General features: G+C 28.5%; 1 protein-coding gene across 1 annotated transcript; it reads right to left on the bottom strand.

Moving 5' to 3' along the window:
- Positions 1 to 15,954: 15,954 nt before the first annotated feature.
- Positions 15,955 to 25,238, bottom strand: LOC129965369 (uncharacterized). The gene is made up of 4 exons (XM_056079200.1): positions 25,149 to 25,238; positions 21,842 to 22,060; positions 20,152 to 20,341; positions 15,955 to 16,160 (listed from the first exon to the last, which is right to left on the bottom strand). The coding sequence occupies exons 1-4, from the start codon at positions 25,161 to 25,163 to the stop codon at positions 15,985 to 15,987; spliced, it is 600 nt and encodes a 199-aa protein (XP_055935175.1). The 5' UTR covers positions 25,164 to 25,238; the 3' UTR covers positions 15,955 to 15,984.
- Between the last annotated feature and the right edge of the window lie 530 nt (positions 25,239 to 25,768).

Here is a 25,768-nt window from a genome sequence, read left to right as displayed (position 1 = left end):
AAGACATAACTCCGTTGCTTCCTTCTTTTATATGAATGTTCAAAGGTTAATCTGCGCAATGGAATAATCACTAATATGCAATACCCAAACACATTCTGATTCGATACCTGAAAATGAAGTTTCCTTCTTGAACTTAAAGGTCGGCACCTTCAGAATATGTAAAAACTTTATTTACATTTTAAATTTGAAAGCTTGACTAATGTCTTCCTAACTATATAATGTCTTTTTTTTGTTAAATTATGTACGCTGTGGAAAAAAAAATGTCTTCAAACTCTATATAAGAATTTCAACATTGTTATGAGTTTGAGGAAAGATTGTTTCTGATGTATGCTAATAATTTCAATAAAAAAGAAGATTCAAGAAAAGAAAACACATGACAAAGAAATTGAGCACAGCTATGTACGATGCAATTAATTGTCCGCTTCTATGAAAATGAACAGAAAAGTGTTGTCGATATGTATTTAAAAAATGAGAACCTTTCAGATAGAAATTTAAACGATTATTGAACACTAGCCGCCTTTGGCGATTATTTGGTTTATAGGGATAAATAATTGCTAAAATTTTCAATTAAATATTTTATCTAACTTTATTTTATTGGCTTCTTTAAGAAAATATTTTTTTAATATCAGAGTTTGATTGGTATGGAATACATACTGTTTTAAATGATTTATCCGGTTTTGTTCATTGTATTGTGGATGTCCTTAATTTCCTGTCATCCCGATTGAAATTTGAGTTTAAATTTCAAACTGAAGTATTGAATCTTCAATTAACGGAAAATCTTTTTGTTGAAACTAAATATGTTTTTAAAAAAATATGAAAACAGAAAATAGCATCATTAAATCCTATGCGAACGGCAGAATATTTTTATAATGTATGCAATATTATTCAATAAAAATTTCTCTAATTCAACATAGAATTCAATTTACTACAAAAAATCAATAAATCTCCAATAAATAATTCTCATGTGATAAGAACATAATATATTCTTATTCATACAATTATATCATAGGAAAGAGCAGCAGTCTTAAATACACAAAATAAATACATTTAAAAATTAAACTTTGTGAATTTAAACCTTAGCTGTAAGTACAACATAGTTTCAAAAAACACATTAAAACGCGCACTTTAAACAGAAATTTACCCATATGGGAAAATAAGTCATGTCTTCATACCTACATCATGAACAACGGTGGAAGAATCCAGGGTGAAATATTCATAGAATCAATGAAAGCGATTTGAGTTTCATTCCAATAGATAAATATATTGGTAATTATGCCTGTGAATTATCGTTGTCTATTGGACGTTAATAAAGCTGAAAAAATAATATTGGCAGAAAAAGAAAAAAAATGTTCAAACAAATAATTTGTTTCTTTTATATAAATAATGCTTAATAATGTTAAATAATAATTTTTTTTTCCTTCAAAGTATACTCTCCAGAAAATGTCTGCGTACAATTCATAATTCTGGCTACTGTACAATATCAAAAATCAGTTGCATACTTCTCCACAATCGTCAGACTGAAACCCCATTGAACATTTATGGAACTTATTGGAACGTATGTTTCGGCAACATAACAAAACGTCGAAAGATAAACTGAAAAGAGTGATTATGATGGAATGTAATACTTCTTTCATTCACACAAACATTTTATCTTCTGTTTAAAACTATTTGAGTTTTTAACTTTCGATAGAATACTAATGTGCAACGAAATGCACATTCGGTTCTTTATACAAAGGATATGTATAAAGAAAATTTTTCTAATATTATCCTATTATCTTTGATGAAAAGAAAAATAATCGGTTGTTTATACATTATATAATCTCGAAATTAAAGAACATGTATATAGAAGAATTTCTAATATCTTATTATCTCTGATGAAAAGGAAAAAAATTCATTCATACCTCAAATGAAAATGCAAAAATGATCACTTCTTAATATACATGTTGTTGATAGTCCTTGCGCATGTTAGAATATATAGGAAAAACAGCTCTGCCCTAACAGCTGAATTTTCGAATTTCGTATTTTTCGAAATGTATTATAATAGTAAAACTGGTTTGTGTTTTTTTTCCGTATTTCGATCTAAATCATTTCATTTCTTTCCAAAATTCAACGTTTTTATATTCATCAATTTCACTATAGAACAGTTACAAACAATAACGGATTGAAGTACTTTGCTGTCCTAGACACATTATCAAACCCTGTTTCAATAAATTTGGTAATTTAGTTTCACATTTCACTTCTTTTTTGACTTGCTTAAGTCCTATTATAGATTATTTTTAAAAGTTCTTATTAATTTTATGAAAATACATTTTTTTTTACTTATTTTTTATGATGGTATTCTCGTGGTATACCGTGGTCTCTGCATAGTATTTTCGTTTATGTTTCACATTGTGTTGAATGTGTTTATGACTAATAACAAAGTTAATGTAATAAACATTAACAAAGTTTCATCTAATAACAAACTAAAGTTTCATCAATTAATTAGTAACAAAGTTTCATCTAATAACAAAGTTAATGTAATGAAACATATAAGAATCTGATCAATTACATTTAATAAAGCATTAATATTTTATAATTATTAGAATATTTATAAATTTATTTATTTTCAAGTTTATTTATTTGGCAACTAGAAAAACAAAGTTGTTTAATTGACCCACTGGGAGCCCTTTTTCATGATGTTCGTCTTAAGCTGTGGTCTATTCTGCCTTGTTGGGAATCGGCCATGATTACAAAAGTGGAAACACTAAAAAATGTTACAGGTCTCTATTGAAAAAGTCAATGAAATTCATGTTATCTCACCTATTTAAATTTCAAACATATAATTTTTACAGACTGGCATTATATCTGTAATTTATAGTATATTTGATTTAAAATCAAGTGAAACATTCTGTAAAATAGATAGCTAGACCAAAAGCAACCAGACTTTACTTGGACGTTGACTATTCATTAAAAAAAATTTCAAATTATTAATTCAATTTTTAATTAGAAATTAAAAATAATGAAATTAGTACATAGAAAATTACATTAGTATTAGAAATACAATAATGAAATTAGAGATTATTCTATCTCATCCTAGTGCCATTTATTCAATTGCTGCTGAATTAAGATCAAAGAATGGAAGATCTGACCTCACCCAGAAGGAACAGTGTACGTAGGTCTAGTGCAATTTCGTAACATGCTCTTTTAAAGATATGGAGAAATCAGCGAGGATAATCTTCCTTTAACTTTCTTACTTACTTGCATCTCCCTCCCCCCCCCAGAAAGGCATAAAATTGTGGATCTTGAGTTAAGACACAATTTATATCCCAACGGAAAACAATAGTTAAGAAATAGAGAATTTTATCGAGAATTTAGCAGTTCCACTTAATTTAGCGTACTGATGTGTATTTTGAAGATTCTTTCTCTCATCGATTGAAAATCTCCCATCCATCACAAAATCGCATGATTTCTCCATATAAATTTCTGTAAGTATCTGAACATTTTACTTTATAAAAACTGATTATATACGGCGTCTAGAGATATTAAAATGTTTGAAGAATTAGAAAAAATTACTATTTCGGAAAAGGAAGTTAATCAAGCTCAAAATCATTAATATTACTGTAGTCATTTTCCAAGTTATTTCACATATAACACACCGAAAGAAACTTTTCTCCCAACATATCAAACGAAATGGCGGAAGTGTTACTTCCAAGTGTAATATGAGCTTTTATTAAGTTAGTTAACCTTCTGATCGCACGAAAGAAACTGATTACAAGTAATCTCCAAAATATTAAATCTTTCAAAAAACAGAAGTTCTTTTTCAGTTAAATATAAACTTCCTCTTTCTCTTCTCGGCCATTCCCCGGCTTCCCCTACCTCCTATCTATCCCTTGCTTTCTTCGTCTTAGTACCGGATAGAGAAAGATACTTTTTGTAGACTTTGAATAGCGAAATCAAAATATTATTTTTATGTTTTGCGTGCATTTTCATTAAGCTATATTTTGTTTTCTCCATTAAAAGTCATATTATTTATAATGCAATAAGTAATTGCACACATATTTAAAAAATCATTTAGACATCAATTACAACTTTTTTGTCCTTCCCTTCCCTTCCTAATCGGTATTATTGACAATCATTCATTTGTTGGCTTGATAATAATTATTGCTCATGTTTTGATTGTTAATGCATAGAAAATATTTCATCAGTCTCTTTTGTTATTGTTGTCAACAGCAATGTAACAGCTTAAATGTTTAACAAAGTTATAAATTCTAAACAATCTAACAGAATAAACAATGGATTCCAGTTCTGTTGCTTTCTGCTAAAATTCATTCACTGTTTTACAACCGAACGTTGTGCGACTTTCTTTGCTGAGTTATAATGCTTAGTGCGCTTTTCGAGAACTTCAATGAGGCCTAGGCCATCGTTGTGTTCCTCGTCTTAATGACGATTTGGGAAATACTAGAATATTTCCTTACCCCCAATTCACCATCTATTGGGGATGTAGATTCAAATCTCGTTTTGGATCTTGATACAGTTGTATCATCTGACCCGCCTGTACCCAGAGTTGCTGTAGTGCGCTCGTTTGTCGTTTATAAAATCTGCCGGGCTCTGGAGCTACCTGTTGAATTGGCTCCCATTCAAGTCCAAAAGGCTGAGACTCCGATCGTAAAATCTGTCATGGTTTACGATATGTGCTGTGCGTTAAAGTTGCCAGCACGACTGGCTCCTATTGGAGTGCCAGTTGTGGAGTCATTTGCAGTTTACCAACTTTGCATGGCCTTGGACTTGCCGGCTGAATACCGGCAGCGGCAGAATGCTGTTTAAGATCAGAACTGTATATCGATGCTGTCTTAAAATCAGGACTGTCATCGGATGTTGAAGGGAGGGTTGGCGGGCGGGGAACGAGAGTAGCACACCTCCACGTGGTGTTCCCTGGGCAACGGGGCAGTTCATTCGAACTGCAACGGCTAAGATGCTACTCAAATTTGAAAACATAAATAAAGAATTTATTGAAACATAAATAAAGAATTTGTTATTTAGTCTGACAAAGTTTACACTCTTATTTTTATTATTATATTTGTCATAAGTCATTTCATTACTATTATCTTGTTTGGTGTAAAAATTCATATATAGATGGCACACCATTATATTGTGAACGGATGCAAAGATTCCAATTAAGATTAATTAGAGTAGCTATTGAAATTCAGTGCATTTTCATTGAAAGAAGGCTTATTATTCTTTGGTATGAAATCTGAGGACCTATGCTTTTTGTTTCAAAAATTATATTTGACAAAAAAAAATCAGAATATGAAAAACATTTTTGAAAATTACTGATTCCTTTAGAAAAGGATTTATACAAGATTTACAAACTCGAAAAATGACCAGAAAATTCTAAAACAAAACCTTTAAAAAATTATGAAACAAAAATAGATGTCTGAACAGGCTTAGTATTATTTATAATATTCAAATGTTGAACTGAAAATTATCAGTAATTTTGAAACCTCAAAATTAATGTTAATTTTTGAGTGAATACTGAACAAAAGCGATTTGCATTATATACTCTTCTTATCTAGGCAATACAATTCATCAGTTGTTTAAGTTTCTATCAGTTTCCTTAATAGAAATAGAGTTCTTTAAATATTTGAAACTTTCATCCTTTTGTTTGCAGTTTCTTTTAAAAATAGCCTACTTTGAAACATAACATTTGGTAAATCGTCATTATGAGTTTTAGTGTTTGAGGAGAAATCTTCGTTATTATGTCCAATTTCGATATCATAAGTTAATGAATATAATCCATTCAAAGACGATTATCTGATATATTCCTTATGTTATCTTTGAATTTATTATATTTCCAATCAATATTTATTTGCAAATGTAGCAAATTGAATATAGAAACATCAAGAAACAAATAACAAAAATTATTAAATTTTCTTATGAGTTTATTTATGTAATGTTTATTTCTAATTTTTCAATATTTTTTTAAATTTTTTCTGCGCAAAACTTTCTACAACAGATTATATTTTTCACATGAAATTCCAACCGATTTTATTACTTATAAAATATTTAATAGCAAAAGATTAATCTAGTAATGAAAGCTAAAGAGATCTGTTTTATATTTGTGAAGTTTACAAAATGAATAAAAATTGAATTTGCAATGCCAAGAAAGTTCTAGAAGAGATGAACCGGACAACTACGTCTCTAACTACGTTATGTTTCTTGGACCTGATATCCGTTATCTGTTAAGTAAGTTCCTGTATACAATGAATAAAAAAATAAGAAACATTATAAAAACAATATATTTGACAGTGTGACCGAAAAATGGACATGAAATTATGTCTAAGCGATTTAAATGAAATTAAATATAGCCAGTATTCCAGGCGAACAAGCAAGTCACCAACACGGATAATATATGAGTAAAATACATTTCAAATAATACACACAACGTGGATTTTTTATTTGGCTACCTTTACCGACGACCTGAGATTCCTTCTACAAGTCCAGTGATGGCCCATAGGACTCAATCATAGTTTCCGCCCATGCTGTCGCTACGTTTCAATCATTCAATTTAACCCTTGTGCCTTCGAGCGATTTAAAATAGCCGCTTATGGTTATACATCTAATTACATCCAAGGGATCTGCAGCAGTGTTTATAAATGGCCCATTTGAAAAGTTACGGCTACTTGATTCTGAAGTTAAGCTTGACTATTTATATCATTATGATATAATTTTTTAAACTCTAGATTCATTTAGACTAATTTTAGGAATGACGTAGAAGTTGACTGAAAATGTTCTGATGAGAAGGAAAATAAGTCTATAATTTTTGAGAGCATAATCATGCTTTGAAAGGCTCTGCAAACATTCCCGTTGTATTCAAATTCATTTATTAACTATCTACTCTCAAAAACATGTGAATTTACTGGGATAAAATTTCATTATTATCCCAGTATATTCACAAATAGACAGAAATTCTCATATAATTGGGATAATGGGTTATACCTGTTCTCATTATAGAAACGAACTGATTTGAAAAGAAAATATATTTGTAAATTATCAATCTTTATTTATTATTATCTTTATTTTCCCTTGCATTTTCCACGTATCCCAAAAACTATTTTCTTAATGTTCGTCAATAAAAATGTATTTTATTTCTTGAAATATTATATGTGTATTTCGATAACTGTTTAATATCTTCGTTTTAGAATAATTTATAACAATTTTAACTACAATGTTGTCGAGACAAGTCGAGAAATGAACCCTTATATAAACAGAAATGTCTGAATATTATGAGACACGAGAATCAAAATTTTACTTTAAAATCCCTGAAGAAATATCGAAGATTCATGACACCTGTAAAAAGATATACATGAGGAGCAAGGGTATACACATGAGATATGCATTGTATATACCGATGTATATACATGATATATACATTGGTACAGCAGGCAGATACTAGAGACTTGATATCCCCATGTTTCAGATATTTTCGGCTATGCAGCATCATATATATTCAGGCCATAACTTCACGATCTTCAAATTGGTCTTTTTTCAAAAATGTTGGAGGGATACATGCATGTTGCATAATGCATGCCAGAATTGTTAATCAGAGAAAAATCAGCTTTAATTAGTGAAGAAGCTCTCACCTCTATTGCTGGTCTTTCGAGTTTATAGTACTTCTGGAAACTCGGTAACTAACGAACAGACTTTAATAGCACACACCATTCTGAGTGTCTTGAAAATAAATTACCTCTCTTTATATACTTTCATTTGTGTGGGACAAAGTAAAATACAATATCTGTTTCCCAGCAGTCTGTTGTATGTATCTTGTGATTTTCTTCGCTTTCTTTCGCCTGTCTCTTATCAAAGGACAAGATGCCTATGGTACTACATCATTTTAATTTGTGGATAATTCAATAAGGAAGATTTTGTGGACACCATAGTAGCTTGAAGCTTGAGAGATAATGAGTCCAAGCTGATTTCCTGAAGAATTCTCCAAGTAAATCTTCAGAAAATGCCAGCCACACTTTATTTTGTAATCTTCCTACTGATTCAATATCATGTAAAAAGAATGCAAATAACATCTGCAGCATTGCCCATTGGAGTAATTGCTAAGGAAGAAAATTTTCCTTCAAACCTGTAAAAACCCGAAAATAGAAATCTAGAAAATATGAAAAATGCAAGACCCTTTTATTGTGGCCATCATTAGACTGGACATGATGTTTATTAACGGCTAAATTCAAATATATAAGGGGAAATAAGATGCAGTTTATAGATTTTATCAATTAAAATATCAAAAAAAAATTTTTCTTGAAAAAATAATTAATTATAATTGAAAAAAATTGTCTTAATGAGTAGCAAGGAAGACAAGCAAAACTAAATCAGATTTTAAGAAATAATTAATTTTCTATATATTTTGAGAATTCTAGTCAGCACGAGGACTCTCTGTTCCGGTATGATTCATAAGATGTTAATGTGACCAACGAAACAATATTGGTGCTCAGACGCAATCTGATTCAATACTCGAAAACTTGTTCTCTTCTTGAATTTGGATTTTAATACCTTGAAGATATGTGAAGGGTAAGCACTTTTTACTTTCAAAGTTTGAATAATATCCTCTTTTGCTAAATTATGGCTGCTGTGGAAAAAAAGGCCCAAACTTCTACAAAGTAACGTATTGAAATCGTTTGCCGAATTCTCCATCAAGAATGACACATGTTTGAGTTGTTTGAACCAAGAGTGCTCCTGATAAGAATGTTAATAGATGCGTATGAAAAAAAAAAATTTTGTAATCTCTGTTTAGTACTCAGGTGGAAGTGTATGAATTAAAACATTCTACAAGAAATGTGTCATTATGAGGTACTATAAAAAACAAATAGAAACGAAGCATTAGAATGCATCTGAAAATTGAGAACAGTACAAATAAACATTTTATATATACATATATCATCTATTTCATGTCTTGTTTTTTGAGAGTAAATTAACTTTAATGCTTAAAATAGCCCCTTTATAATTAAAAAATTATAAACTTTGATAATCATATAAATACAAGCAAATCAGTTTTCCAAAATTTGCGTAACATAATTATCTCAAGAAATACAGTTTTTTTTAATGTAAATGTTGTTTTTTTTCTGTTGGGTGCTGCATAGAGTTCTTCATAGAATTTCTCATTCATAAATGATATTAAACATTCTGAATTTTAATTAATTAAAAAGATGAATTAATTAAAAGTTAGAAACCAAATGATGAATTAGAAGCACCATCTGAAAATAACGTCACTTTATAGAAACGACGAACAATTACCTTTTGTTTATTTTCTCATGCTAAGAATTCCAAAAAATATTATAAATTGCATTTTGAATAAAAATGATTAAAAATAATTCCAGTGCAAGCAAAAATGACTATCAAAATGAGTACCGAAATTTGGAAGTGATCCATACACTAAAATGTTTCCTCTTTCTAGAATTTAAACTATATTTAATTTCGAGGAAAAACACTGTAGGATTACTTTCTTTGGAAAACTGCAAAAAGTTTCAAAAGAGACTAAAAAAATTTCTCCTACAATTCCATGAATTATATCATCATCATCAATCTTAAGAATATAAACCTTTATTTACTGAATGGAAATTATGTCCCGTCATTTTTTTTTCGTAATGTGGTAATTTAAGGACTTTGTGACACCATTGGGAATTACATATCCTCTTTCAAGAAGTTTGTTCATCAATTACTAACTGGTAGCAAATGTTTAATTCTTCTTGGAAGCATGTGAATTAGATACATAAAATTCTCATTTGTTTTGCATCTTGATAAGTTATAATTTGTGTCTCGATTTTATGTATTTTTATATTATTAGAGAATTATTTGATAAAATTATTGCTTAACTTTTTGTGTCTTTCAAATTACCATTAAAATTTCCAATATCTCCGAAAACTTAATATTATTATAAGAAAAAAAAGCTTTTGTGTAAAGTCCAGTCAGAACTTCGAAATTCCAAATTATTTTTAATGTAGTTAATGACCTCAGTGACGACTTATAAGGATAAGTATGCAATATGGGATTTACTTGCACCTAGATACGTATTAAAAAAGGTAAGCGCAAATTTTAAAAACTGTTTAAGAAATTCAGTGAATAAAGGATTTAAATAATTAAGTCTTGTTTACCAAAGAGAAATATTAAATTCAGGAATTTGTTTATTATTTCTGTATTTTCGTCCAAGTGATGACAAACCTAATAGAGAAAAATAATTTTTTTTTATCAATTATTTAATAAATATACATTTTTTTTCACACAATCTATATTCAATTGATAAAGGATATTATACTAAACTTTAATTAACACATGTTTTGATGGAGGGGACAGGTCATTTGCGTAAATGGTAGGTAACAAGTATAATACAAACCATATTTTAAATCATTCTTTCAACAAATTAAAATGAGACATATAAAGAAAATAAATTATCTTCGTTTTACAAATAATTTTGGCATTAATTTGACCTAAATTTTATCACATGGAAAAAATATCTAGTGGTTCTATTTAAAAAATTATTTTTTAAAAATTTAAACTAAAATAATGGCCTGTTGGAGAGTTAAATAATTAACAGCATCTACATTCAAACTGTCACATTTTTTTATATTCATACCTTTAAAATAGATTTAATTTATGAAAGTACTATCATGAAGTAACAATTAGCTTCTCAATTATGAATTCGATACTGTCTGAAAGTGACTTGAAAGACTTACGTTGCCAAGTGGAACGAAATACAGTTGAGTTATAAGCACTGATATGAAGATAGATTAATAATAATCTTTTGTCCTAATACTTTGTAGGTTGGTTGTATGGATTTCTATTGAAGACTCCATTTACTTAGATTATAGCAGATTTCGGATTTATTATTTCAGACAGTTTAAATAAATTTCGAAGAAGTAAATATGATGGTGATATGATGGTTGAACAAAATAATATATAATAATAAGGTAACGTATGTTTGAAACTGTTACATAAGCATATTGCCCCGCCTCTCACTTGTAACTCCCTCAAGCGGTATATGTAAAAAACGATATATTTGAGTCACTGTTTGCTGCTCTCGAACAACGCTTTGAAAATAAGCGAGCAGTTGTTGATTTTCACATTCGAAATATGCTAAACTAGAAAAATTAAATTCTGAGCCTGCAAAAAGCTTACGAAATATCACAGACACAATAAATAAAAGTCTGAGAGCTTTAAAAAGTTTGAATTTAGAATGCAATAACTTAACAAATGCTATATTAGTAAATATAATATTAGAAAGACTTGACAAAGAGAGTAGAAAGGCATATGAATTGTCCATACAATCAAAACAAATACCTTCATTGAAGGGGCTCTTGCAATTTTTAGAATCAAGAGCGATGGTACTCTCCCTACAAATAACAAATTCCTCAAGGAATTTCAAATCGCAGTAAATAAGCCAAAAAACTTTCTTCTAAATTCGAATAAACTGAGTAATGTAAAGCCATGTATTTTATGTAAATTTGAACATCCTTTGCAAAGATTCTCTGAATTTTTAAAATTGAGTGTTTCTAAAAGAATCGACCTTTTAGAAAAATATAACATTTGTAAGAACTGTTTGAAATTGCATAAGCCACCCTGAAAATCAACATTCCTCTGCCGAAGCTGTCAAAAATCAGCCCATAATTCTTTGATCCATTTCGATTCTAAACTTGGAAGTACACGCTTTCCAGGCGGCGAGGAACAACTTAATGTAAGCAATAAAACTTCTACCTCGTCAAGGTCCGCACAAAAACAAATCACTGATGCTCAGTCAGCGCTTACAAGTAACTCAAAACTATCTTCCAACATTCTATGCATCGAGCAATTATTTATTGAAGATGCATTTGGTCAAAAAATAAAAGCACTGTTGGATTCTGGTAGTTCGGTAAGCATAATAACAGCAGATTTGGCCAAGTCTTTAGATTTGAAGCGGGAAAAGGTTAATGCATCCATCTCTGGTATTAACGGAGGAGAATTCATTGTTAAAATTAAAATAACCACTACCAATTTTAATGAAAGAATGATTTTTCCAGAACTGTATAGTTTTGAATTAAGCCTAAAATAACGCATTTAACTCCTTCAAAAGAAATTGATATCTCAAAAGTTAACTTCCCAAGTGAAATAAAACTTACGGAAGAGACTTTCCATATTACTAGTAAAATTAATGCATTACTGCGATGTGAATTGTTCTTTGATTTATTGAAGACAGAAAAATTTAAATCATAAGATAATTCACTCTTGTTACAAAATAGCGTGTTCGGATATTTAGTAACGGGAACAATCAACGGCAGAAACCCTCATTTGTTTTCTGGATTAATTTTTGAAAATGATAATCTGGAGAATTCTGTTAAAAATTTCTTTAACTTAGAATCTTTTCCTGGTGATAATACAGAAAATTCAGTCGAATCAAAAACATATGAACAAACTTACTGTGAGGAACATTTTCTTTCCACTCATAAGAGGGATAGTACCGGAAGGTATGTTGTTAAATTACCAATAATTGAAGAAAAACTTTCTACACTAGGCGATTCAAAAGAAGTGGCGGAAAGGCGTTTAAATTTACTTTGGAAAAGATTAGATAAAAATAAAACATTGACAACATAATACAAGGCTTTTATGGATGAATATTTCCAGTTAAATCATATGGAAAGAATTTTAGATTCTCCTGATATTGCCAATAGTGAATATTATATTCGTCATCATACCGTATTTCGCCTAGACATCACCCTCGCGTGTCGTTTTTGAAGCATCTGCAAATTCTAGCAATGGAGTTTCAGTTAATTCCATTTTATTGAACGGCGGGACAGTTCAACAGGAATTATTTTGCATCATCTCGAGATTCCGAACATATCAGTTTGCATTTAGAACAGATATAAAGAAAATGTATCGCCAAATGTTGGTCGCAGAAGCTGATAGAGACCTGCAAAAAATTCTGTGGAAGCCTAATAGATTTGCTCCTGTGGAAACAAACAGACTACGGACTGTGACATATGGAACAAAATGGGCTCCACACTTCAGCAATAAATTTGATAAACAGTCAAATTTGGTTCAATGGACCACAATTTCTACAGTCAGAAATTCCCCATAAAAAGGATGTTGTAGATTGTAATACAAATAATGAGTTTCTGAAAGAAGTTAAAACTCCTTGTGAATTGATTTTACTAGCTAATATTTCTAATGATTTTATTTGTGATATTCTAAAATTGAGTAACAGCTATACTAAAATTTGTCGAATTATACGTTGTCTTTTCAGATTTATTAATAATTTGAAGTGTTCTTCTGAACGTAAAAAAGGTAAGTTAACAATAAAGGGAATGCAAGCAGCATCCAACTTCATGGTAAGAAAGGTGCAATCTTTTGAATTTTGAGAGGAAATTAAAGATTTGCCAAAAGATGTTGATAATAAACAAAGTAAGATTAAAAATGTAGCGACATTTCTAGATGAGGATAATATTCTTCGTGTAGGTGATCGTTCGCAAAAGGCTAAATTAACTCAAAATGAAAAGCATCTTAAGCTTCTTCCTGCTCATCATCGACATACAAAAATAATTATGGACAATTTCACAAAAGGTATTTACATGTAAGTCCCCAAACCTTACATTATCTTGTCAGACAGGAATTTTGGTCTGTTGGAGGAAGAAATTTGGCTAGAAAAATAGTTAATGAATGCATTGTTTGCTTCAAAAATTAACCAGTAAGTTGTAATCAATTATTAGGAAATCTGCCAGCGGAAAGAGTAACTCCTAGCATACCATTTTTAAATTGTGGTATTGATTTTTGTGAACCATTCTTAATTAAATATCAAGGCCAACGCAAAGATATTTTTGAAAAGATTTATATTGCAGTTTTCATTTGTTTTTCAACTAAAGCCATACATTTGGAAATAGTTACCGATCTAACGTCTAATGCTTTAATTGCAACTTTTAAACGTTTTTTTGCCCGAAGTGGTAAATGTGCATGTATATTTTCGGATAATGCAGGAAATTATGCTGTAACAAATTCAGAATTAAAAAGATTAATGAGTAATCCTGATGGTACTTTAAATAATTATCTAACTACACAAAGTATTGATTGAAAATTTATTCCCCCAAGGTCTCCTAATTTTGTAAACTTGTGGGAATCAGGAGTCAAATCTTTTAAATTTCATTTAAAGAGAGCAGCCGATTCTATAAAACTCACATTTGAAGAATTTTTAATATTAACTGCAGAAATGAAAGGTATTCTAAATAGTATACCTATTGTACCTTTATCTACAGATCCTAATGATTATATAGCTTTGACTCCGGGACATTTCTTTATTGGCCGTCCAATAACTTCAATTACTGAAACACAATTAATTGAAAAATCAGATAATTATTTGTCAAAAATGGCAAAAATTAACTAAATTAGTACAATAAGTTTGGAAGAATCGGAAACGTGATTATTTGAATAATTTACATCTTACATCTACAGTTTGCTAAGAATAATGTAAATCTTAATGATATGGTTGTAATCAAAGATCCACAGACTTGCCTCCATATAAATGGAGAATGGGTAGAATTCAAGAATTAATAAAAGGTTCAGATGGCTTGGTCAGAGTTGTTGTAATAAGAGTTTTGAATGATGTTATTAAAAGAGGTATTAGTCAAATATGTTTACTCCCCAAAAAATAATTGGATTTATATGTGTATATGATTGTAAATAATATATAGAGACTTTAACTCATTTGTATAAATTTGTATATATAAGAATTATTTCAGTATTATTTTGTGTAAATTTGTATATATAAGAATTATTTCTAGACTTTTTGTTTTGTTTTTATATTTATTCAATTTTTGTAATAATTTTGTCGAATTTATTGTGATATGTGAAATTCATATGGTATCTGAATATTGAAATTGTGCAATTTCAAGGCGGGAGTATGTTACGTAAGCATATTGTCCCGCCTCTCACTTGTAAAGCCCTCAAGCGGTAAATGTAAAAAACTATCAGGCTTATAACTGATCGATGTAGCAGCAACGCAAAAAGGAAAAGCTCAAAGGAACTCCAAAAAGCGGAGAAACTATAAAAAATTTTAAAATTATAAAAAGGTCCGTCATTATTGGTAAACTTCTCCACAAACTCTTCATTATCTGCGTTTCGAACCGTAGGAGCATTCTACATGCATAATCCAATCTTTGATCCGCAATTTTTTTTTTAATTTGTTGTCTAAATATGTACCAAGAGATGAAATTCACAGAAAATGTTCTACTCAATAAAGAGACAACACCTTACCAGGATTAAATAGTTACCAGTGAATTGAAGAGGGGAACCAAACATGAAAGCCAAGCAAAGAAAAAGAAGTAAAAAAACATAACATATCGTACAAACTTTCATAAATATGTGCTTCAGATTATAGGAGCATTCTGCATACAATCCTGTCTATGTTCCGCAATTTTTTAAAAAGTTTTGTTGTCAAAATGTGTACCAAGAGAAGAAATCCACAGGAAACTTTCTACTCTGTAAAGAGACAACACCGTACAATGCGAAGTATTATAGTTACCAGTGAATTGAGGCGGGGTACAAAGCATGAAAGCTAAGCTAAGAATAAGAAATCAAAAACATAATATATCGTTCAAACTTTTAACATTTGTATTTCGCTCTGTAGGATAATTCTGCATAAAATCATCTATTTGCTTCCTGTTAAGAAGTGAAGTAAGCGGTACATATTTGGCGCGTGCTAAATCAAATAACAAAAGTTTTTGATTTTTTAGGACAAAAAATTGCGCAAAGATGAATGAAATGTTTTTAAAATTAGAATAATTGTGACGGAAGATTAAACTGTTTAAATTCTGTAAGATTGTTGCAATAAATTATAACAAATGAGAACAAACACTTATTGATTTCCACTTGTATCATACCATTTGAAGAAATAATTGAATGAAGCAATAAAATGGGAAATATTTTATTTGGATTCTTCTCAATATTTCTGCCCTAATTAGTAAATGTATGCTGTTACGATAGATTTCATTCTTCATACGTATCATCCTCTTCATCATCGTCTTTCTTGGAGTCTTTTCCTGAAGTGAACAGATTATGTGCAACGCCTGCCATGCTTTTTATTGACCAAACAGAAAATTCCACCCTTCCATTTTTTCTTTCTGCACGTATTCCAACATGCTTACCCAAAGAATCAGCTTCATCTGTAATTATAAGTTTAAAAAATATAATTAAAATGCTTTCCCAAATTTTTTAATAAAAATGAAATTTATGAAATAAAAACCCTTTTATATTAATTCCTTAAGCTAAATTACGTATTTGTAGACTTATTTAATTCGAAATTATGAATTTTATTATAATTATAGCTAACTATAGTTGTAATAATTATTATTAACGTATTAGACTCTTTCATAATGTGTTAAATACGAGATTAATTCAATATTTTTCTGACCCTCATAATAAAATTATGACGTATACATTGATTTCTTCTGGCTTTTGTTCCTGATGAAGAATCAATCGATATTTCAAAATAAGCCAACTACTCTAGCAATAGTTAAAAGATTTATAGAAAGATAGTTAGATTAGATATTTTACATAGTTAAAAGATTAAAAGAAGGTATTTTTCTTTACTACAAAAATTATTTATCACTAATTTATAAGCTCGAGTCAAAGATGTAAAACAGTTTCAAATCAAACTCTAATATCTAGTCCGAAACATAACATTATGACTGTGTTTTATTTACATTCAACCATTATTGTTTCAAAAACATTTGAATAGTAGTATTTATTACACAACAAAAAATGACTTTATTACCACTAGTAAAATGTCTTAATTCAAAAACGAAAAAAAATTTCAAACGAAATTTAAATATCTAGAACCGGAATATAGTTTTTCGACAATTCTTTACTTTTATTCCACTAATTTTTTGTTTTTGAAAATTTGTGTAGTAGTATTTATTAAGATACAAAAGTTCACCTTATTATCACTAGAAAAACATCTTTAATCAAAAATGAAAAAATTTTCAAAAGAAAACCAGGTATCTAGTCCGAGAATAGTATTATGACAATACTTACATGCGATTGTTTTCAGCTTTTGAAAACTAATACAGTACTATTTACTACACTATAAAGGTTGACTTTATTATCACTAGTTAAATGTCTGAACTTGAATTTTTTTTATAGTAGATTCAAATTTTTGATTTGAAATATAATACCATGATAATTCTTTACTTTCATTCCAATGGTTTTACTTAAGAAATTTGAATAGCAAATTTTTGCTGCACTAGAAAATTGACTTCATTATCACTAGTGAAATGTTTCTAGTCGAAGATGAAAAAAAAATTCAAATGAGATTCAAATATTACGACAATATTTAAACACATCAAACTGTATTTTAAAAAATTTGAATAGGAGTATTTACTACTCTAAAAAATTTGACTTTATTATCATCCATAAAATGTAATCAGTAAAAGATGAAAAAAGTTTCAAATGAGATAATGTATCTATTTCAAAGCATAATATTATGACAATGTTTTACATTTATTCGACTTTTTTTAGTTAAAAAATTAATACTAGGGTTTACTGTACTATACAATTTGCCATTACTATTATTAATAAAATGTTTCAATGCAAAAAGAAAAAAAAATTCAAATATCTACTCCGAAACATTATGTCATGTCATTGCACATGAAACATTACACACAAAGTGATCAAAATTAAAACTCACCTACTCTGAGTTCTCTATACATACACTTATACTCAGTGTAAAGGCTCTAAAATTGGTGAACATACTATTCAAGACATGAGGACGGATTGCACGAAAAAAATAATTCCTGAAACGTTGATAGATGGTGATATACAACAGAAAACATGCTAAAACAATACAAATAATCACACAAAAAAAACACGTGGTATGGAATTTTTCCTTTCTAGTTTCTATTTCTGAAATTAAAAAAAAAGTGAAGGAACAAAAAACTGTCATTGTAACTGCAATTTCACAATGAAAGCAAAAAATTTGCATAAACCGTTGGTTTGCTTCTACTGTTCTAGGCATAAAAGGGATAAAGCTGGGGAAATGTTCTTCTTATCAGCGATGGCTTTATGCTGTGCTTGGGAAGTTGTTTTATGAAAACAAAGGAAATGCTGCAGCTGCACTTCGAGAGTATCGTCGTCTTGAGAATTTACGCAAAGGACCAGTGGGTACCAAACATGCTCGAAACTTTTACTGTTCTCCAAATGCAACAGCGCCAATGTCTTGATTCAATTATCTTTCTGCAATAGGAACCGCCTCCACACATTGGACTCGTGTGCAGCAGTTTCTTTGGTAACATCTTACAAATGATAGAGTAATTAGTCGTGCGTTTCCGGCAACCAAATCTTCTTGTTCTACAGATCTTAATCATTGCGATTTGTGTCTTTGGGGATACTTATAAAATCTTGTTTATCAAGGACGTCTGGTAACCTTGACAGATTTGAAAGACAGTATCACTTCATGTGAGAAGCATCTCACTCGACCAATTGAATCTGCAGTTGAACAAGTTGGTAAACATCGATAAGGTCCAAGTGACTGAATGTTTGATACATTTGAATAAAATGTTTTACAAATGTGTATTTTGAGTAGTTTCAACCCATTTTTTGTAGTACAGCACCATCTATCGGTATTTCTGGAGCTAATTTTTTTCACGTAACCCGTCTTCCCATGTCTTGAATAGCATGCTCATCAATTTTTGAGTCTTTACACTAAGTAGTTCGCTGTATAGAGAGCTCAGAGTAGGGGCATTTTAATTTTGATCACCTTGTATATAAATTCAACCGTATTTTTGAAAAAGACATTTGAATAGCAGTATTTGCAACATATTAGAAGTTGTTTTCATTATCAGTAGTAAAATGTGTCCAATAAAAGCTGAATTGTTTTTTTAACGTAAATCATATTTCTAATCTGAAGCAAAGTATTATAGCTAAGCTTTACGTTCCTTCACCTGTTTTTGTTTTAAAAATTAGCAGCAGTTACTACATTACAAAAGTTGATTTCATTATCAGTAATAAAAGGTCTGGAATCAAATATGAAAAAAAAAGAAAAAAAAATGAAGCGAGATTTTATCTAATTGTTTCAAAAATTTTCCATCATTCGACTGTTTTTATGTTTAAAAAAATATATAGCAGTCGAATGAAGGAAAGAAAAATTTTATTGCATTACAGATCTTGAATTCATCATCATCAGTAAAATGTTTCGAGTCAAAGGTGAAAAAGAAGTATCAAATGAAATTCAAATAGCTAGTTCAAAAAATTTCATTTCGTTTCATAATTATTGTTTAACAATTAAAATTTACGCTTAGTTATTAAGTAGCTATAACGAGTAACACAAAAATTTGATATTATTTGATTTAGCTTGAGTATTAATTGAGAAAAATTTTTTATTGTAAATTCATAAATTTATTAAAATTAGGCAAAAAATGTGAGGAAGTAAAATTATACAGAAATAAAATTGAATTTTAAGTTTTATTACAAATATTTTTGTGTAATATTATGATTTGAAGTTGGTGAAGAAAACGAAGAAATTGGATTAATATTTGATGTAAAATCAGATTGAAATTTTAAAGAATAATTTTTTAATGAACTCTTACTATTCAACATTTAATTAAGTGATAAATTTTGTACATGGATGATGAAGCAGTGATTTCAATAATTTTATCGTCTGCATTTTGCACTTAGAAGATTGTATATCATTCTCTGAATATCATCATAATAAAATATTTGTTTTATGAGATAAGTAGATATAGAACTGTTTGGCGTATTGTTATGTTTCCCTGGAAGTCAAAATTTTACTTTCAAATCATTTGAAAAATATCTTAAAAAGATCGTTTGATGATTTAATTGTAAAAGAGATGCTTGTCAGTTATCTTAGTAGCATACATACGTGATACAATATTGTATAATTTTAAACCATATTCTGAATATTATATAATATTGTTGATTAATTAATCCTATACTATCGCACATATTACACAATATCTTAGGATTAATACTATAATTGGACTACCATTTGCAAAAGGCTTTTGAACCCTTTTATCTTGAGGAATGAATTTAAAATAGAAAATTTAAAAGAGTGTTAGATAATTTTAAAGCAAATTGTATTAATTTTTTTTTCTTTTCAATTAAATTGATATTAAGAGAAAAAAAATTTTTTTTCCTTACTTTTAGAGACTTCCGCACGATATCCGTTGGCATCAGCTATATACATAACTGTTATGTACCTTTCCCAGTCAACTCCAACTGCATAGACTCCTACTACCGTTCCATTTTCAAATCTTCGTTGAATATGAAATTGTAAATCCCCATTTGGTTCTTTCACCAGATAATCAAAGTAATAAGCCCCAGGAGAATTCTGGGAAAAAAGTGTAAATGGATTACACGTTTCGAAGATCATTTCTAAATAATTAGTTTTAGGAAATAATTTCTGATTATTTAAAGTAACTTTATTAACTTCAATAGGATGAAAAAAATTTCGATAAATGTCCAGGTAATGTGTTATATTTGTTTAATTCTGCTCAATATTTTAAGTCAAAAAAGAATATTATATTGGAAGTAAATTGGAGATTGTATTAAATTGCCCCATAAGTTTCTTTCCTATTTCTATTATGAAATGAATATACAATATTTACTGTTTAAGATATTATTTATTTTTTTTATATAAGAGCCCTTTTGCTCTATTACCTTCTTTCATCTCTCAGGAAGCTTCATCATACCGTCTTTCCAAAATTGTTGTGTTTTGGACAAGAAATAATACTGAAGATGCACTTTTATTTCGCTGATGGATTTAAGGCTCTCATTGCCATGAGAATGTTTAAAGAACTGAAAGAAATAGTAATCAGATGGAGCGAGATCTGGAGAGTATGCAGGATGCGGTAAACATCCCAATGAAGCTGTAAGAGCTTTTCTCTTACGACTAATGCAATATATGGTTTGGTGTATGGTAACAAAGCCTCGTCGGTTCAATATTTCTTGCCTTTTTTTATTTTTATTATTTTTATTTTTTATTTCTATGTAAGCTTTCAACTGATCTAATTGATTTTTTGAAATTTTCAGTTTTTAAATATAGATTTTGTAATATATAGAAAGCGATGTTTTTTTTTCTCTTCACTTGGGGTCGCTAAGAGATCTTGGAGAATGTGTTGTTGACAGTTATACCTTTTAGTTGCTTGTTGATCTTTAATAGAATTCAGAAAAATAATATCGCATAAAAATAAAAAGTGGGCCTGAATTTTCAATTCATCATTTCACTTCCATGTTTGTTCGTTTTTTTGCTAAAAAAGAATTTTTAGTAATCTTCAGAAGTAATTTTTAAAAAAATAATATTAGCTTCATTTTCTAAGAAAAAATACTCCCATATTATGAAATTATTTATGAAAATAAAATAAAACAATTATCATACATGATTTTACTTGACACAAATGAATTTAATGTTAGTGTAAGAACAAATAATTAATTACAAAATTATCAATGATACTTCTAATTACCAAATAATTACATTATTAGAATGATTAATATAATTTAAGTAATCAAAAACGAAAAGAAGAGGTGAAAACAAGAAAATATTTTAATATTTCAAAAAAGTTGTTAAACTAATTATAATTATTCATAATATTCAATAGCATATATTATAGTTTTCAGTTATATATAGTATTAAAGTGTTTTAGTTGTAATTTTTTTTATTCTATTAAAAATATTTTATTTGAGTCTGTTAAACTATTTAATTTCTGATATCATATTTTTACTCACACAAATTAACCTTTTTACTAAATCTTATCAACTTAATTATCAATTGTTGAATTGTTAATAACAATTGATTGTAATAACAATCAATTGTTTTAAATACTATTCTTACGTTTTTTATCAATCTTCCTGATGAATTGCTGTTCGGTGCAGCTCGTATAAATCTCCCTGGTTCATTTTCTTGATGTGTCTCAGAAAAATTTCTCTTTGCTCCAAATTTATAAGCAAGCTCTGACCATTTTGTCACGTAAGCCACAATGTTGTCTTCACTGTGAAACAAACTTTGTTCTGCAGCCGAAGAATAAGTTATAAACATTAACAGGATTGAATTCTGAAAAATATATATGTGTAAATATGAATTCAAAATTTGGTTGCACTATATAGGCATAGAAACAAAATATAATTTATCGAAAATGACTTGTTTATTTAAAATACACATTTTGTTATTAACAAAAAGATTGAAAATTTCATCTTTCAAAAAATTTCCAACACATATTAGTATTGCATGGATTTAAATAAATAGGGTTTTAATATATCACGTTGTTTATAATTTTAACCATATTTCACCACTGTTTTATATGTTTATTTCAATGAAATTTTCTGTATCAATTCATTTTACAATAAATACTACAAATTTTAAACGCACTTGGTTGTTAAAACTCAGTATTTTATAGATGGATTATTTGCTTGATCTTAATAGTTATTCTCGATGCAACAGTTTATCTTTAAAATATTAGATTATATTTTAATGTGTATGGTAATATATATGTTCATCATATGTTCATTCTATACAATCAAAGATAAACCTTTAAATATTAAAATCAAAAATCTACATCAAAAGTTGCTTCGAATTAATATGAAACAATAGAATAACCCATGAATTAGGAATTTCTCTCGTGATTTGGTGAATAACACATAAATCTCATATTAACAACTGTTTATGTAAATTACATTTTGCTTTTCACCAAGTCTGTATTAAATTTTTGTAAAAATTAATACAAATTAAATATTTGAGAAAGTATTTAGAAAGCAAAAGAAAAAACACTACAAGGCAAATTTAAACATAAATTTAAAACTTTACTTAATTTAATGATAAAAGTGTGTTTTAAGTTTCTACATTTTTTTGCGTCCTTAAGATTCAAGAAAATTCCCCAGCGATCAATCGTATAACAAAATTGAAAACAATACATAAATTAACTAATAGAATTATAGTTTAATATAATTTCATCTATTTTGTTCATTATTAAATTGAACTAGAAGATGGATAATTTAAATGTGAAGAAATTGTATTAAAAATATGATTTTTGCAACAAAAATGATTTGAGATAAATCAATCTTAAAAATAAACTTAGTAAGAAAAAACGTAAAATTAAAATAGTACAGAAAACACTTTTTAAATATTTTATAGATATTACATAATATATAAATAAATAATTACTATTTTAACAGATAAACTAGTAATAACTGCAGTATAAATTTTAATTTATATTATATAATTATTTATATTATTATATTCTTTAAATAAATAAGGAATATAATATAAATATAGTAGATCATATTTTGGAAACAGGAATTCTTTCGTAAGATATCAAATTAAGCATTGCAACCCATATCTAACATACTGAAATTTTTGAAAACTTTAGAATTCATTTTTGCTTAATTGTATGTCCAGTTAAATTCTCATCTGAATTACTGACTTTAAGAAATATTGATTTGAGCTCATTGAAAATATGAATCTATTTATAATAACAAAAATTATTCAGAAATACCTTCTTCTTGCATACAGCCGACCACCAGATTGCGATTTTCAGAAATGCCAATAATAATATGAAATTTTTGATTCTGTTTTCGGCTAAACCGAAATAAAGTTGAAATATTTTAATTATTTATATTCCGTTAATAGAAAACAGAGTGACAAAAACAAATTTGGAAGAAAAATCAGTATTTTAGAAGGATTAATGGTATCTGGAGAAATTCTGCGATCGGATTGTTTAATGTTGCCTATGTGATGATTTTTTGTTAATATTCCGTTAATAGAAAGTAAACTGATAGAGACTAATATGAAAGAAAAATCAGTATTTTCAAAGGATTAATGCCATCTGGAGAAATTTTTCAATTGCACTGTTTAATGTAGAAGATATGATGTTTTCAAACGCTTTGTAGGATTCTTTTCAAATCATTACCTTTGATGAATTATAAAAATTAAATATTTTAACATTTTTGATAGCATATTTATTAACTCATTCAACATAAAATTATATAAAATTATTTAGATAGATTTACGGATCATTGGAAATATAACCTACCTAAATATTTAGCAATTAGCTATTGAGCTAAAGTTAGAGTGGACATTCTGAATATTAACGATTATATATGATTATAGGAAAATCATGGAAGTAATTTATGAGCATATCAGTCAAAATATCACATGCAAACACTGCATTTATATATCAGTTATAGATATATAAAAATCTAGCGTTTTACATATTTATAGGTATAAAACACAAGCGTACGTGGCATAGAAATAGCTCATATTACTAATTATGGAATGGCAGAAATGAAATGTAAACATATCGATGTACGGAAGATTCAGTAAACTGCGTTATTCAGCGTTTCTACATCTGCACTGAATTCAACACTTCGCTAATTAAATAAAATTATTATATTAGAAATGCTGTTCGCCGTGTCAAACACTTCATTCAGTCAGAAAATGTAAAAGAAATTGAGGAATAAACTTTAATTGGAAAATTTAATAATCGAGATTGAAAATAGGTTTACAGATCCCTATGGATACTCGCTGTGGAACTGGTACCTATACCTACTGGAAATAGATGATTTCTAAAACTATTAATTTCCCAAAAAGGTTTTCATTATCTTTAAACTGAAAAAGTTATCTCTTTTAATGATATCGATTTCATTTTTCTATAGTTTTTCCTTTACTTTTATTAAATTCTTCAATTTTATTAATAATATTACAATGCTTTTAATGTTAGGTTAAGTTTGAAAAAAAAGCATTTTAAGATTAACGCCCACTTCAGTTGCTTTTTTAATATTATGAAATTCAAACACTCGTCCATCAAAATATTCAACCGTGTGCTTTTGATAATGTTAAAAGTAAGATTATAAAATAATTTTTTATCGTTAATTCCGAAATAGTATTTTCACTTCCGCTTATATTTTATAATATATACACTTTTAATTTGCGCCCACAATAATTTGTTGCAGAATGATTCAATTAAAGTTTTTTTTTTAGTCGTATCAAATAAACAGAATTTTTTTTAAAAAAATGCCTTCTATATTCATCGTTAAAAATTTTTAAAAAAAACAACAATCTTGGCCAACAAGTTGGTCGCTAAAGGCGGCTAGTATCACATATCACAAATATCTTCTAAAAAGCTAAAAATATTGAAAAATTTTACCTTAATGAGTAACATTGTGAACAAGTGTAACTAATCCACATTCCAATAGATAACAGTCTTCGATATATTTCAGGAACTCTTATTAGTCTGAAGACATTATATTTCACTGCTGATAACGGTTTGAAGACATTGTATCTTAGCTTCCTTTATATAAATGTTCAAAGGTTAATCTGTACAATAGAACAAACACCAATATGCAATACCCAAACACATTCTGATTCGACACCTGAAAAGGAAGTTTCCTTCATGAACTTTAAGGTCGGCACCTTCAGAATATGTAAAAAATATATTAGCCTTTTAAATCCGCAAGGCTTGACTAATGTTTTCCCAACTATATAATGCCTTTTTTTTGGTAACATTATGTCAGCTGTGGAAAAAAAAACTCTTTAAATTCTATATAAGAAATTGAACATAGATATGGCCTTGAAGAAAGATTGTTTCTGATATATGCTATTAATTTCAGTAAAAAAGAATGTCAGAACTAATATTTCAGTTAATTGAAGAAAGGAAAACACGTGACAAAGAAATTGAACATAGTTATGCACGATGAAAATAATTGCATGCTACTGTGAAAATAAATTAAAAAGTGATGTCGGAATGTATTTTAAAAATGAGAATCC

Source organism: Argiope bruennichi, chromosome 4 (assembly GCF_947563725.1).
Source record: "Argiope bruennichi chromosome 4, qqArgBrue1.1, whole genome shotgun sequence".
In the NCBI taxonomy this organism is placed as follows: domain Eukaryota; kingdom Metazoa; phylum Arthropoda; class Arachnida; order Araneae; family Araneidae; genus Argiope; species Argiope bruennichi.
The sequence above is the reverse complement of the archived record's forward strand: the minus strand, read 5'-3'. Positions and strand labels throughout refer to the sequence as shown.

Excerpts from the sequence above, each read along its gene's own strand:
- LOC129965369 (XM_056079200.1), bottom strand. Across the intron at positions 20,342-21,841 it reads CAGGAAGATTGATAAAAAAC|AATTCTCCTGGGGCTTATTA; the intron begins GTAAGAATAGTA and ends CTTTTTTCCCAG. Across the intron at positions 16,161-20,151 it reads TCGTGCGGAAGTCTCTAAAA|ATGAAGCTGATTCTTTGGGT; the intron begins GTAAGGAAAAAA and ends TTATAATTACAG.